The sequence below is a fragment of the Denticeps clupeoides genome, chromosome 4, assembly GCF_900700375.1.
Source record: "Denticeps clupeoides chromosome 4, fDenClu1.1, whole genome shotgun sequence".
Taxonomy (NCBI): Eukaryota; Metazoa; Chordata; class Actinopteri; order Clupeiformes; family Denticipitidae; genus Denticeps; species Denticeps clupeoides.
Genome location: NC_041710.1, coordinates 6,358,727 through 6,370,156, shown reverse-complemented (window position 1 = coordinate 6,370,156; position 11,430 = coordinate 6,358,727). Strand labels below are relative to the sequence as shown.

The following is an 11,430-nucleotide window of genomic DNA, read 5'->3' as shown; positions in this document are numbered from 1 at the left end:
TCATTGCAGTCTACACATTTTTGTTAAATGTTATTAAAATGTTGCATGTTAATTTAACATTAAATGTAAAATTATGTTAAATGTGCACTTTATGTCAGTATATACCTTTTTTAAATGTTACATGTAGCACCAGGTTCAAGAGAAATGTTGTTTCGTTGTACGGTCTAAAACGAATATAGCTGAAATGACAATAAATTAAACTTCAAGTTCAAGATAACCAATGAAATGGACTAAACCTCAAACAAAAATTAACACATTTTTACAAGACCACAATTTATTATAGTTGGTTCTGATTAATAAATATATTTTACATTTCACATGTTTACCACCAGAAGGTGGTCAGTCATTCTTTCCTTCAGATTTGAAAGAAACGGTACATGCATAATCGCTTCATACAGTCCTGTTCTTTTATCTTACATAATTAATATTTCTTTTTGATAGTCTCTGGATCCTGCCCTCCTGCTCAATCTGAATCATTGTTTGTGTCGCTGGTCTGCGGCTCAGTGTTGCTCAGCAGCTCCACCAGCAGCGATGTGAGCTCTCGGTCCTGATGACAGGCAGCAGCACCCGATACCCCTGCCCCTTCCTGAAGGGCACTCGAGTCTCCAAGCTGTAGCCTACGCTGAAGCATGGCCTGCAGCGAGGTGCGTAGTTCCCAAAGTAGCTCCCACGTCTGTGCAGACAGCTCCCAGCGCACTAGAGAGCGCCCAGGCAAAGCCACCTCAACACGATCCCCACACACTGAGGGGTGGACAACAGGAGGGAGAAATAAGATGTCAGTATCTGCATTCATTAGCCCATGAAGAATTTTGACATGGTTAGACAAAAAAAAAAAAAAAAAAAAAAAAAGTATAAATAATGATGAGTAAATATTCTGGTACATGGAGGCCTTTTCAATGTGCTGTTGTAATGGTGTATAAGGTGTTTTGGACGCACCCCTCTCTGTCAGATCACAGTCAGTCAGCAGCAGGAGGGCGAGAGGGTGAATGGAAGACGAGTCACGGATGAAGACTTGTCCGTTGGATTTGATTGCGCTGAAGAACGTCAGCCAGCGGCTGGGCAGCTGCGTCTCAGCCCTGTAGGTGGAAAGCACATGGTTGGCTCTAACACGGACAGTAGGAGATTATGGTGGTGGTCCACTTCCCCCGCTCACCTGTTAACTGTTGAACGGTGCATTAACACGGGCCCCGTCTGGGTTCGGTAGGAAAGACTGTCTGGCCGAAATCTGCCACCTTTTGTGATCGAACCTTTCTTCACCTAAACAAACAGGATCGATCGGGCACCAGAATCACATTTGGATTGTACATAGTGTGAATAGTGTACCCATGTCATGTGTTAATGTATGTGGAGGACTGGGTATTTGAGTATAATTTTTGTAACTGTAACCGTATGGTAATCCATAAGAATACAGGGAGTGCAGAATTATTAGGCAAATGAGTTTTTCGTCCACATCAGCCTCTTCATGCATGTTGTCTTACTCCAAGCTGTATAGGCTCGAAAGCCTACTACCAATTAAGCATATTAGGTGATGTGCATCTCTGTAATGAGAAGGGGTGTGGTCTAATGACATCAACACCCTATATCAGGTGTGCATAATTATTAGGCAACTTCCTTTCCTTTGGCAAAATGGGTCAAAAGAAGGACTTGACAGGCTCAGAAAAGTCAGAAATAGTGAGATATCTTGCAGAGGGATGCAGCACTCTTAAAATTGCAAACGCTTCTGAAGCGTGATCATCGAACAATCAAGCGTTTCATTCAAAATAGTCAACAGGGTCGCAAGAAGCGTGTGGAAAAACCAAGGCGCAAAATAACTGCCCATGAACTGAGAAAAGTCAAGCGTGCAGCTGCCAAGATGCCACTTGCCACCAGTTTGGCCATATTTCAGAGCTGCAACATCACTGGAGTTCCCAAAAGCACAAGGTGTGCAATACTCAGAGACATGGCCAAGGTAAGAAAGGCTGAAAGAAGACCACCACTGAACAAGACACACAAGCTGAAACATCAAGACTGGGCCAAGAAATATCTCAAGACTGATTTTTCTAAGGTTTTATGGACTGATGAAATGAGAGTGAGTCTTGATGGGCCAGATGGATGGGCCCGTGGCTGGATTGGTAAAGGGCAGAGAGCTCCAGTCCGACTCAGACGCCAGCAAGGTGGAGGTGGAGTACTGGTTTGGGCTGGTATCATCAAAGATGAGCTTGTGGGGCCTTTTCGGGTTGAGGATGGAGTCAAGCTCAACTCCCAGTCCTACTGCCAGTTTCTGGAAGACACCTTCTTCAAGCAGTGGTACAGGAAGAAGTCTGCATCCTTCAAGAAAAACATGATTTCATGCAGGACAATGCTCCCTCACACACGTCCAAGTACTCCACAGCGTGGCTGGCAAGAAAGGGTATAAAAGAAGAAAAACTAATCACATGGCCTCCTTGTTCACCTGATCTGAACCCCATTGACAACCTGTGGTCCATCATCAAATGTGAGATTTACAAGGAGGGAAAACGGTACACCTCTCTGAACAGTGTCTGGGAGGCTGTGGTTGCTGATGCACGCAATGTTGATGGTGAACAGATCAAAACACTGACAATCCATGGATGGCAGGCTTTTGCGTGTCCTTGCAAAGAAAGGTGGCTATATTGATCACTGATTTGTTTTTGTTTTGTTTGAATGTCAGAAATGTATATTTGTGAATGTGGAGATGTTATATTGGTTTCACTGGTAAAATTAAATAATTGAAATGGGTATATATTTGTTTTTTGTTAAGTTGCCTAATAATTATGCACAGTAATAGTCACCTGCACACACAGATATCCCCCTAAAGTAGCTAAAAATAAAAGAAAAACTACTTCCAAAAACATTCAGCTATGATATTAATGAGTTTTTTGGAATCATTGAGAACATGGTTGTTGTTCAATAATAAAATTATTCCTCAAAAATACAACTTGCCTAATAATTCTGCACTCCCTGTATAATGGTAAAAGGGTGCTGTAAGAACTATAAAGTTTCGCAAAGTGTTCATTATGTGACCTTTCATCTGAGACAAGAAGGACTTGTGCAGCCATGCGATTACAGATGTTCTCTTTGCTTTAAGAACTCTCACACTCATGTTTATGAATCTTGGAGATAGTGACCTGGCCATTAGGCAGGGTAGAAATGATTACTAATGTATGAATAGACTGGTCTGACTACAATTCAGCCAACTGTCTCCTTGCTGAAAGAGCATTAAAACCCTTTTATTTCGATCCAGCAACTCTGTGATGAATTTGGGTAAAATTAGGGTTGTTCACTTGCTTGCACAGCAACCAATACATTCCAAAATTACTAATAATTACAGCCACCCTGTACCTGTATGAGGTTCGGGTAAAGTCCAGCCATCAGCACAGATTTCAGCAGCTCATCCTCATGGCTGAACTGGTTGTATGGGGATGTCAAGCGCAGGCAGTCGGCAGGATGCTCCACCAACTCTGCCTCCTTGAGATTTTCGCTGAACTGCTGAGTCAGGCCTGCACATAGAAGAGAACACAGGAGCACAATGTGCTAAGTGGGATACAGCTAATTTTATATCTACTGTATTCAGCATCAATAATAATGTCAGCATGGCTATTACAAAATGGAGATAACAGCATTTGTTAATCAGAAAGTGGAACAATTTACATTGGGGTAAATGGGTTAAATGTGTAAAGCAGACTGATTTAGGGGGTAAGTAGCTAACATTACAGGTTCAACCCCCACTTACTACCATTGTGTTCCTGAGCAAGATACCTGTCATTGTCACCACTGGTGGCCGCTAAGTCACTCAGGATAAGGGCGTCTGATAAATGCTGAAATGTTTATTTTCACTAATGCTTAGGTTATAGTGGAAAGATCACTCCCTGTTTGTACGTGTGTGTGTGTGTGGTTTGTATTTTATTTTCCTTCCTATAAATAAGAACATTTGACATTCGGAATATGAAACATTTTACTGGAAATTTCAAGATTAAGGTAAATAAAAAGTATTTTAAAAATATTAATTTCGAGCAGTAGTCATTGCATTTTGGATATGGGCTGTATTACAGCCTTTTGTGCTCCAGCAATAAAATATTGTTTGTGTTTGTTTTTGTGTGTGTGTATATTGCTCACCCTGAATAAAGCGCAGACTTGCTCCAGACAGTGTGTACGTGTCCAGGAACTCCTGTCTACTCTCCCTGTTGGGCTGGTCCCTCCACCCCTGGACTGCGCGACTGAACACCAAGTAGTCGCTGCAGCTGGAGCCGCTCAGGGCTGCTTTAGCCTGGACAGGTGGAGAAGCAGAGAGAACTGGGGGTTGGGGGTCGGCTGCAGCAGATGAGCCTATATGCAGAATCCTGGCGCTCCAGTGCTTACCTTGCTGATGATGGCTCGGTTCTCCATGCTGTTGAAAAACGGGTCTCGGGTCAGACAGGCCGCAACAGACAGCAGAGGGGACACACAGCGGAACAGGGCCGCCAGAACCAGAACTTTCCCCAGTCGTGGATCACATGACATACGGGCTACTCGCTCGCCCAACAGGGTGAGATTCTCAGACCTGTCCAGCACGTCTGCAGACAACAGTCAGCATGTTCTTACATCTGACATGCCTAAAAGCACAGACTTCATGGTTCAAACATCATGACACAGATCAGCACAACTCTACCAATGTCCTGCAGGTTCCTCACAGCATCTCTCACTGCACTGGGCTCTGGAGGGTCCAACACCTGAGACAGGAAGTCCACTGCCTGGATCAAAACACAAAGAGGTGCAGCTACAGGATCACCACATAGGCAAAAATATCAATATTTGATGTCCTTGTATTGTGATTCAATATTATCATGTAAAAGATTGTGATATACTGCTGTATCAATATTTTTTAACACCCCTACTGTGGATTAACGAATAATAATCAGCAACACAATAAACTTTTCTTCTGCAGACAATTAGAAATTGTTGATTTTTCTTGGTCTGGAAGTGTATTGCATAATGCAATTTGCATTCCTGACCTGGAAGTGCACATGAGGTTATATTTTAAGTTAAATTAATATAGATATATTAATTTTAGATATAATAGGATGAAGTATAAGGACATAAAATCTGGCCTAAATATTGTTTTTTTTAAGTGTTCTTGTTTTAATTTCTCATCTTGGTGCAGGAAGACCCCTCACCTTAATCTGAGGACAGTGTATTTTGGCCTGTACCACCAGGCTCTCCAGAGGAGTCCGCAGAATCTCTGGGACAGGAAACACTGACATAGCTTTCAGATGCTCACGAGGAAAAAGGTGGTAAGCATGTCCAGGCTGGCATCGTCCTGCTCTGCCCCGCCTCTGAGTGACATTGGAATGTGATACCCAGACAGTGTCCAGACACGACACCTAGGACAAGTAAACGTTTAGTTAAAAAGTTCTCCTGACACCCACAGCAGATGAGAGCAGGGTTACCTTGGTCCGGGGATCATAATTTTGCTGTTTCTGTGCTCCTAAGTCGACCACATAAACAACGTCATCAATAGTGATGGATGTCTCTGCAATGTTGGTGGCCAGGACAATCTTCCGCTTGCCCTCTGGAGGGCGCTGGAACACTGTCTGCTGATCTGCCACGGACATGCTGGAGTGCACTGAACAGAGAGTGATGTTCAAGTGTCTCATCTCATTTTATGTCACTTCAGTCAGGATATGCTCCAGTCGTATTGCTTTAAATGTTAATCTAATGTGTCTGCTGACACATTTTCCCATACTCGCTGCTTCAAAACCAATCCCGTAATAATGTAAAGACTGTACAAACAGAAAGACAAGGGCAGGATGACCCTTATCTGTGACTCAGACCAGAGTACCCCCAGGACCTTTTAAAACCACTTTAAATAAAACATCGCAGGTATATTCAGGGTGACGCTCTGGTCACACCCATGTAAAAATATTGGTGGATTTGCCAAGTGTTCGCAGAAAGTGTGAGCTCTTAGTTTTCCCATATCGTGCTTGGACATGGTTCATCAAAATCATGTGAAATTTGGGCTGAATGTTGTCAAAAAGTTATCATATGTTCAACTGTGACTTAATGCTGACATTTCAAACGCAATGTAAGTGTTTTTTCCTTCCCGTGGAAAGACGGTTTAACCTACATGCACCTTTTCTTTTATTTGTGTCTTCTCACATTTCAAACTTTTATGTCCAGCTCTTTACCACAACATCCCATAAACACCAAATTTGCGCTGCATCAAGACAACAAGTGCAAGAGTCCACTGGACAAAAATATTATTTCTACCTTTGTAAGGTACGTCTGTGTACAAGCTTTAAAATTGACCTCTGGTTTTCAACTCTGAGGGGGCAGAGTTAGACTCTTTACTTCCTGGTTTTGTACGTCAGAAACTGCCTGCTTGTCGCTGATTAGTGTTAAATATTAAAACGCCACAATCGTAGTTTTATCGTGTATTTCCCTGCAATTGATTCCTGATGTGAAACCTTGAAAAATGCCACAAGGGAACCAACGGTCCACAACACTTGCCCTGCCGTGTGACATTGCATTTCAAGAACTTTTCAACTTTTTATGAATACAAATTTTGTATTATCAAATTTTACGAATACAAGTTTTTAAGACACAGCGGGTGCCCGGTCAGATTGACAGACATGTGTACACACACACATACATACATGGCAGGATGAGCTGCGAGTCTGATTGGAACCTGGCCCTCTCTTCCAGTCTCTGCTGCACAGCTTTAATGTCCTGCCAGCCAGGCAGGAAACACAGCAGAGCCCCTGCAGAAAGAGAGGGCCCATGAGAAATAAGTGGAGCAGGAAGTAACCAGTGAGAACGGGACAAAGCATGACTCATCTCATAGCATGTCTCTGTAGGTGAGCATTTCAGTACCTGGTTCTCTAGTCGTGTGTATGTGGTTTATGACATCAGCCACCAGATCTGGATCTGGAGTTGCATCATCCTTATCTCCATTCTACACAAAGAAATGACAAAGCAAACCCTTAACTGAGCAGGAAATTGTCCACGTCCACAAAATACACTTGTTTAAGCTACTTTTAACTGCGGTTAGAAGACTATAATAAAATAACTTGCCTGTGTTTGTCTCCGTTCAGGGCGTCCCATCTCCCTCAGGACCTCTCCCAGGAAGTACTCCCTGACTGGGTGCATGAAGCCAGGCACACTAACCACAGGGCACCCGCCAAAATACCGCACCAGGCGCTGCGTGTCCCCTGTTGCACTCATTAGGACCAAGCGCAAGTCTGGGTTGAGCTGCAGGGTAGAGCGCAGCAGCGCCACCAGCAGGTCAGTGTTGACATCGCGCTCGTGGACCTCGTCTACCACAACATGGCTCACGCCCCGCAGCCCTGGGTTGCTCTGGAGTTTCCGTAGCAACACCCCCACCGTGAGGAAGAGCAGAGCTCCACCGCTGCGCTCCGGAGGCCGAGACTCTAAACGCACCTGTGCGGGAGTGAGAAGGTGGAGAAACAACGTATTTCCAAGTCCAACTCCTCTCCTCACTTAAGACTGTGTTCACAGTCTGAGCATAGTAACTCAAACAGCTAAAATAAATTATCCCGCCCCTGACCAGTTCAAAAGCACTTTTGCTTAATTAGGCAATTCATTAATTTTTAATTAATTCATTAATGTGCATGAATTCATTCATTCATTCATTGTTTAATTCTCAGAGGACTGTAGTGCGGCTGACCTGATAACCGACGCTGCGTCTAAGGGTCGGGCCCATTTCCTGCGAGACTCTGTGCGCAACCGACACAGCGCTGATTCGGCGAGGCTGTGTGACCAGGATGTTACACCCCGCCCCCTCGTGGGCCTTCACACGCCCCTCCAGCAGGAAGCGCGGGATGCGCGTGGTCTTCCCGCACCCCGTCTCCCCGGCAACGATCACCACACGCGACGACTCCACGGCAGAGACCACCTGCTCCCGATACGAGTCGACTGGGAGGTCCGCCAGAACGGCGGGTCTTGCCCTCTCCCACTGCTGCAGCAAGTAGGCGCTCAAACGGCCACTCTCTTCAGGATTCAGGGGGGACAGTGGACGGCCGGTGATGGCATCGGTCACGGGATCCTCATCTTCCTCCTCCACTTGCTGTCGGGCCATAAACTCCTCATCCTCCTCCTGCGCCCAAAGTTTCTGCATCTCCGCCTCCACTGGGTACTGCAGAGGAACGCACATTTTTCAAGGAGTCTCAAGCTCATCCTCTTTTCTACCGTGTGTGTGTGTCTATATAACTTATAACATGTATAGGTTACTTATTATATTGACACATAATAAATCCATATTTCTTATTCAAGAGGTATGCTTTAAACAAACAATCTCACTATACTAATATCCAAAGTCTCTGGCACTTTCACCGGCGACCACCAGATGTCAGGCTTCTACGAAAGATTTGAGAAAATATAATCTGAACCGGAATTGTTTTACACATGAATGACAAAAACACAAATAATGTCCAGATCCCCCGCAACCTAGTAGAAGCCAGCACACCTGAGACAGGTATTCCCTGAGCTTCTGCTGCAGGTCCTCTGGGATCTCCAGGCTGCAGGGCCGCCTCTCTCGCTCCCCAGCCTCCCGGACCGCTTCTTGATGATACCTAGCATGGGTCAGTGGGTTGTTGTTGTCATCCAGTAGCTGCAGTTCCTGCATGCAAATAGTGTGGAACCAAACAATCCTCAGGGAAATGTAAAGGAATTCCGGATCAACTTGGCCGCTGCAAATACACTTATTATTACAAAGAACAATTTAACTGGAAGCAAACTGCAGGTTTTGCATGCACACACGCAAAGACAAGAGATCGACCGCACCTTGAGTCTCAGGCAGGCCAGGGCTGCAGCTCTGGTCTCAGCCTCCAGTCTGCGATGTGCCGAAGCCTCAAACCTCATCTCCTCTGGCCAGCGCAGGTTCAGCTCGCACCTCTTCACTTTACCCCCCACGGTACGGTACTCAATCAGCTCCTGAGAGGCAGGGGAATTAAAGGTGTCGGTCTTAGTGGTCCACTAATACTGTATCTGGATTACAGCCACTTTTAGTCAATCACATGAGATTTCCCCAGAACGTGCGGCATCTTACAAGCATCTTACATGACGTTGTCCTTGTTAAGTGTTCATAAAGATTTAATGTATTTAGGTTTTAGTTTAAAGGTATTTCAATACACTGTATATTGTGTATACTGCACAATATACAGACAGGCTATGGGAACTCGTATTAATGTTAAATAATCTCACAAAGTGACATTTTCATGTCAGGGGACCTTTAAGGTCAATAAGAATGAACTGCTCTAGAGAAAATAAGTGTTTTAGTGGTTGAAATTTGCAGTCACCTACCCTGATTTTATTTGGGGATGTAGCCACCTGTATGACCTTTGTGAGGAGTACTTTGGGTTTGGAAAACAATGACAACGCTTCCAAAACCCTGGGCTCTTCCTTCAGCAACCTATTCACATGCAGAGAAACGACCAAGAAACACAAGACCCATTACACAATTATATCATTTTGGTGAATTTATATAATTTTGGTGTATTTAGTAGAAGTCTGGTAATTAACCTGGCATCTGAGGAGTCTTCTCTCTTCCTACTCCGGTGGTTCTGGAGAGCCTCGGCCCTCTCTGATAACTCCGACGCCTCCTCTGCATCCTGCCAGACCGATGGACGAGCCCCTCGCATGAAAGCCCCTCGTCTACGTGGGAGCTGGTTCCCTGGTCCCAGGACACCAAGTTCCTGTGAGCACAAGACGATTGGAAGCGCATCACTGCGGAAGGACCAGTCTCATATGCGGTACTGTGTTATGCTGCTACGGTGAGGAGCAACACTCACCCGCAGCCTCTGACAGGCGGCTGCAGCGGCACATCGCTCGGCCTCAATCCTCCTGGAGCCGAAGCCCACCGCCTCAATTCTCTGCGGCCACAGCAGAGTGATCGTGGCTTTCTGAGGGACGATATTTAATTCATGGAGATTAAAAAAAACCCACACAACTATACATACTTACACAAACGATAGCAAGTGCCTGCATATGAAATGGCCGCTTGTTCTCTGACCTTGACCTCCCCATCCGTGCAGTGGTACTGGACAACCCGGGACAGATCTGACACTCCCAGCGAGCGGGACAGGGTGCTGTGAAGGAGGCTTTTGGCCTGGGGAAATTCTCGCAAGAGCTCAGCGTGACCTGGACACAAGGAGAGAACAAACCATCAATCCCATGCAAAGTTACTGCAGCATAATAATAATAATCATCATCATCATCATCTTTCCTCCATGACAAGGATGTCACGCCTTGAGCTTGCGACGTCACATGACTGTCGTTGGGTGTAACACCGGGTTCAAATCAGCGGACAAAACCCTCCATTAGACTCTCTGTGTTACTGTGTCACTGTGTCATGTTGTCACGTCTCACCGCACGCCGTCTCTGCACGTCCGTGCGACATGCCCACTTTGTTCGCGTACAGACGGAGTTCCGCACAGTTCAGCCCGGCTCGGCGAGCATTTTTCAGGCAGTTGCCGCCACGTTCCAAGAAGACGCGGAGCCGCATGACCGTGACGCTGGGCAGCGCCATGACTAAACAGAGCGCCGCGCCGCTACTTCCTCACCGGCGACGACGCGACGCCGGCATGGAGCGGAGAAAGCGACAGCGCCCCCTTTCGGCCCGGAGGAAAACTCCCGCAACACAGCAACATGCCAGCGGATGCCTACTGTCTTTTAGACGCATTAAATAACATACTGGTTACTGTACAGTACAGGCCAAAGGTTTGGCACACCTTCTCATTCAGTGTGTTTTCTTTATTTTCATGACCATTTATATGGGTAGATTCTCACTGAAGGCATCAAAACTATGAATGGACACATGTGGAGTTATGTACTTAACAAAAAAGTGGAGACCTGGTCTCCACAGTCACCGGACCTGAACCCAATCCAGGTGGTTTGGGGTGAGCTGGACCAACAAGTGCTAAACACCTCTGGGGACTCCTTCAAGACTGTTGGAAGAGCATTTCAGGAGACGACCTCTTGAAGCTCATCAAGAGAATGCCAAGAGTGTGCAAAGCAGTAATCAGAGCAAAGAAACTAGAATATAATACATGTTTTCAGTTATTTAAACTTTTTTGGTTAAGTACATAACTCCACATGTGTTCATTCATAGTTTTGATGCCTTCAGTGAAAATCTACCAACGTAAATAGTCATGAAAATAAAGAAAACACATTAAATGAGAAGGTGTCCAAACTGTTGGCCTGTACTGTACTCTATTGTAATAAAAATGTGACCCTTCTTGAAATTAAGAAATCTGTTCTTCTTCAACAAAGAAAGTCTTGTGTGTCTAGTTTGAAATAGCCCATATACTCGAAGCAGTCCACTGCACATAAGCATAGCCTCATTTTAAAGTGTTATGTTCGAGTGTAAAGAAAGTTTTATAATTATTTATTTCTGAATAGGCGTGTTAAGTTTTAATTTAAATTCAGTGTGTATTGTAT

At 45.1% G+C, this 11,430-nt stretch overlaps 1 protein-coding gene across 1 annotated transcript; it reads right to left on the bottom strand.

The window, feature by feature from the left end:
* Nucleotides 1-288: 288 nt before the first annotated feature.
* On the bottom strand, nucleotides 289-10,539 carry dhx30 (DEAH (Asp-Glu-Ala-His) box helicase 30). Its single transcript, XM_028976682.1, has 20 exons — nucleotides 10,360-10,539; nucleotides 10,004-10,131; nucleotides 9,783-9,893; nucleotides 9,514-9,686; nucleotides 9,295-9,403; nucleotides 8,776-8,925; nucleotides 8,459-8,611; nucleotides 7,661-8,128; nucleotides 7,048-7,413; nucleotides 6,847-6,928; nucleotides 6,630-6,734; nucleotides 5,424-5,599; nucleotides 5,151-5,357; nucleotides 4,646-4,727; nucleotides 4,357-4,550; nucleotides 4,114-4,264; nucleotides 3,340-3,497; nucleotides 1,154-1,257; nucleotides 937-1,076; nucleotides 289-741 (listed from the first exon to the last, which is right to left on the bottom strand). Exons 1-20 carry the CDS (start codon nucleotides 10,517-10,519, stop codon nucleotides 464-466), a joined length of 3,495 nt encoding a protein of 1,164 aa, XP_028832515.1. The 5' UTR covers nucleotides 10,520-10,539; the 3' UTR covers nucleotides 289-463.
* Between the last annotated feature and the right edge of the window lie 891 nt (nucleotides 10,540-11,430).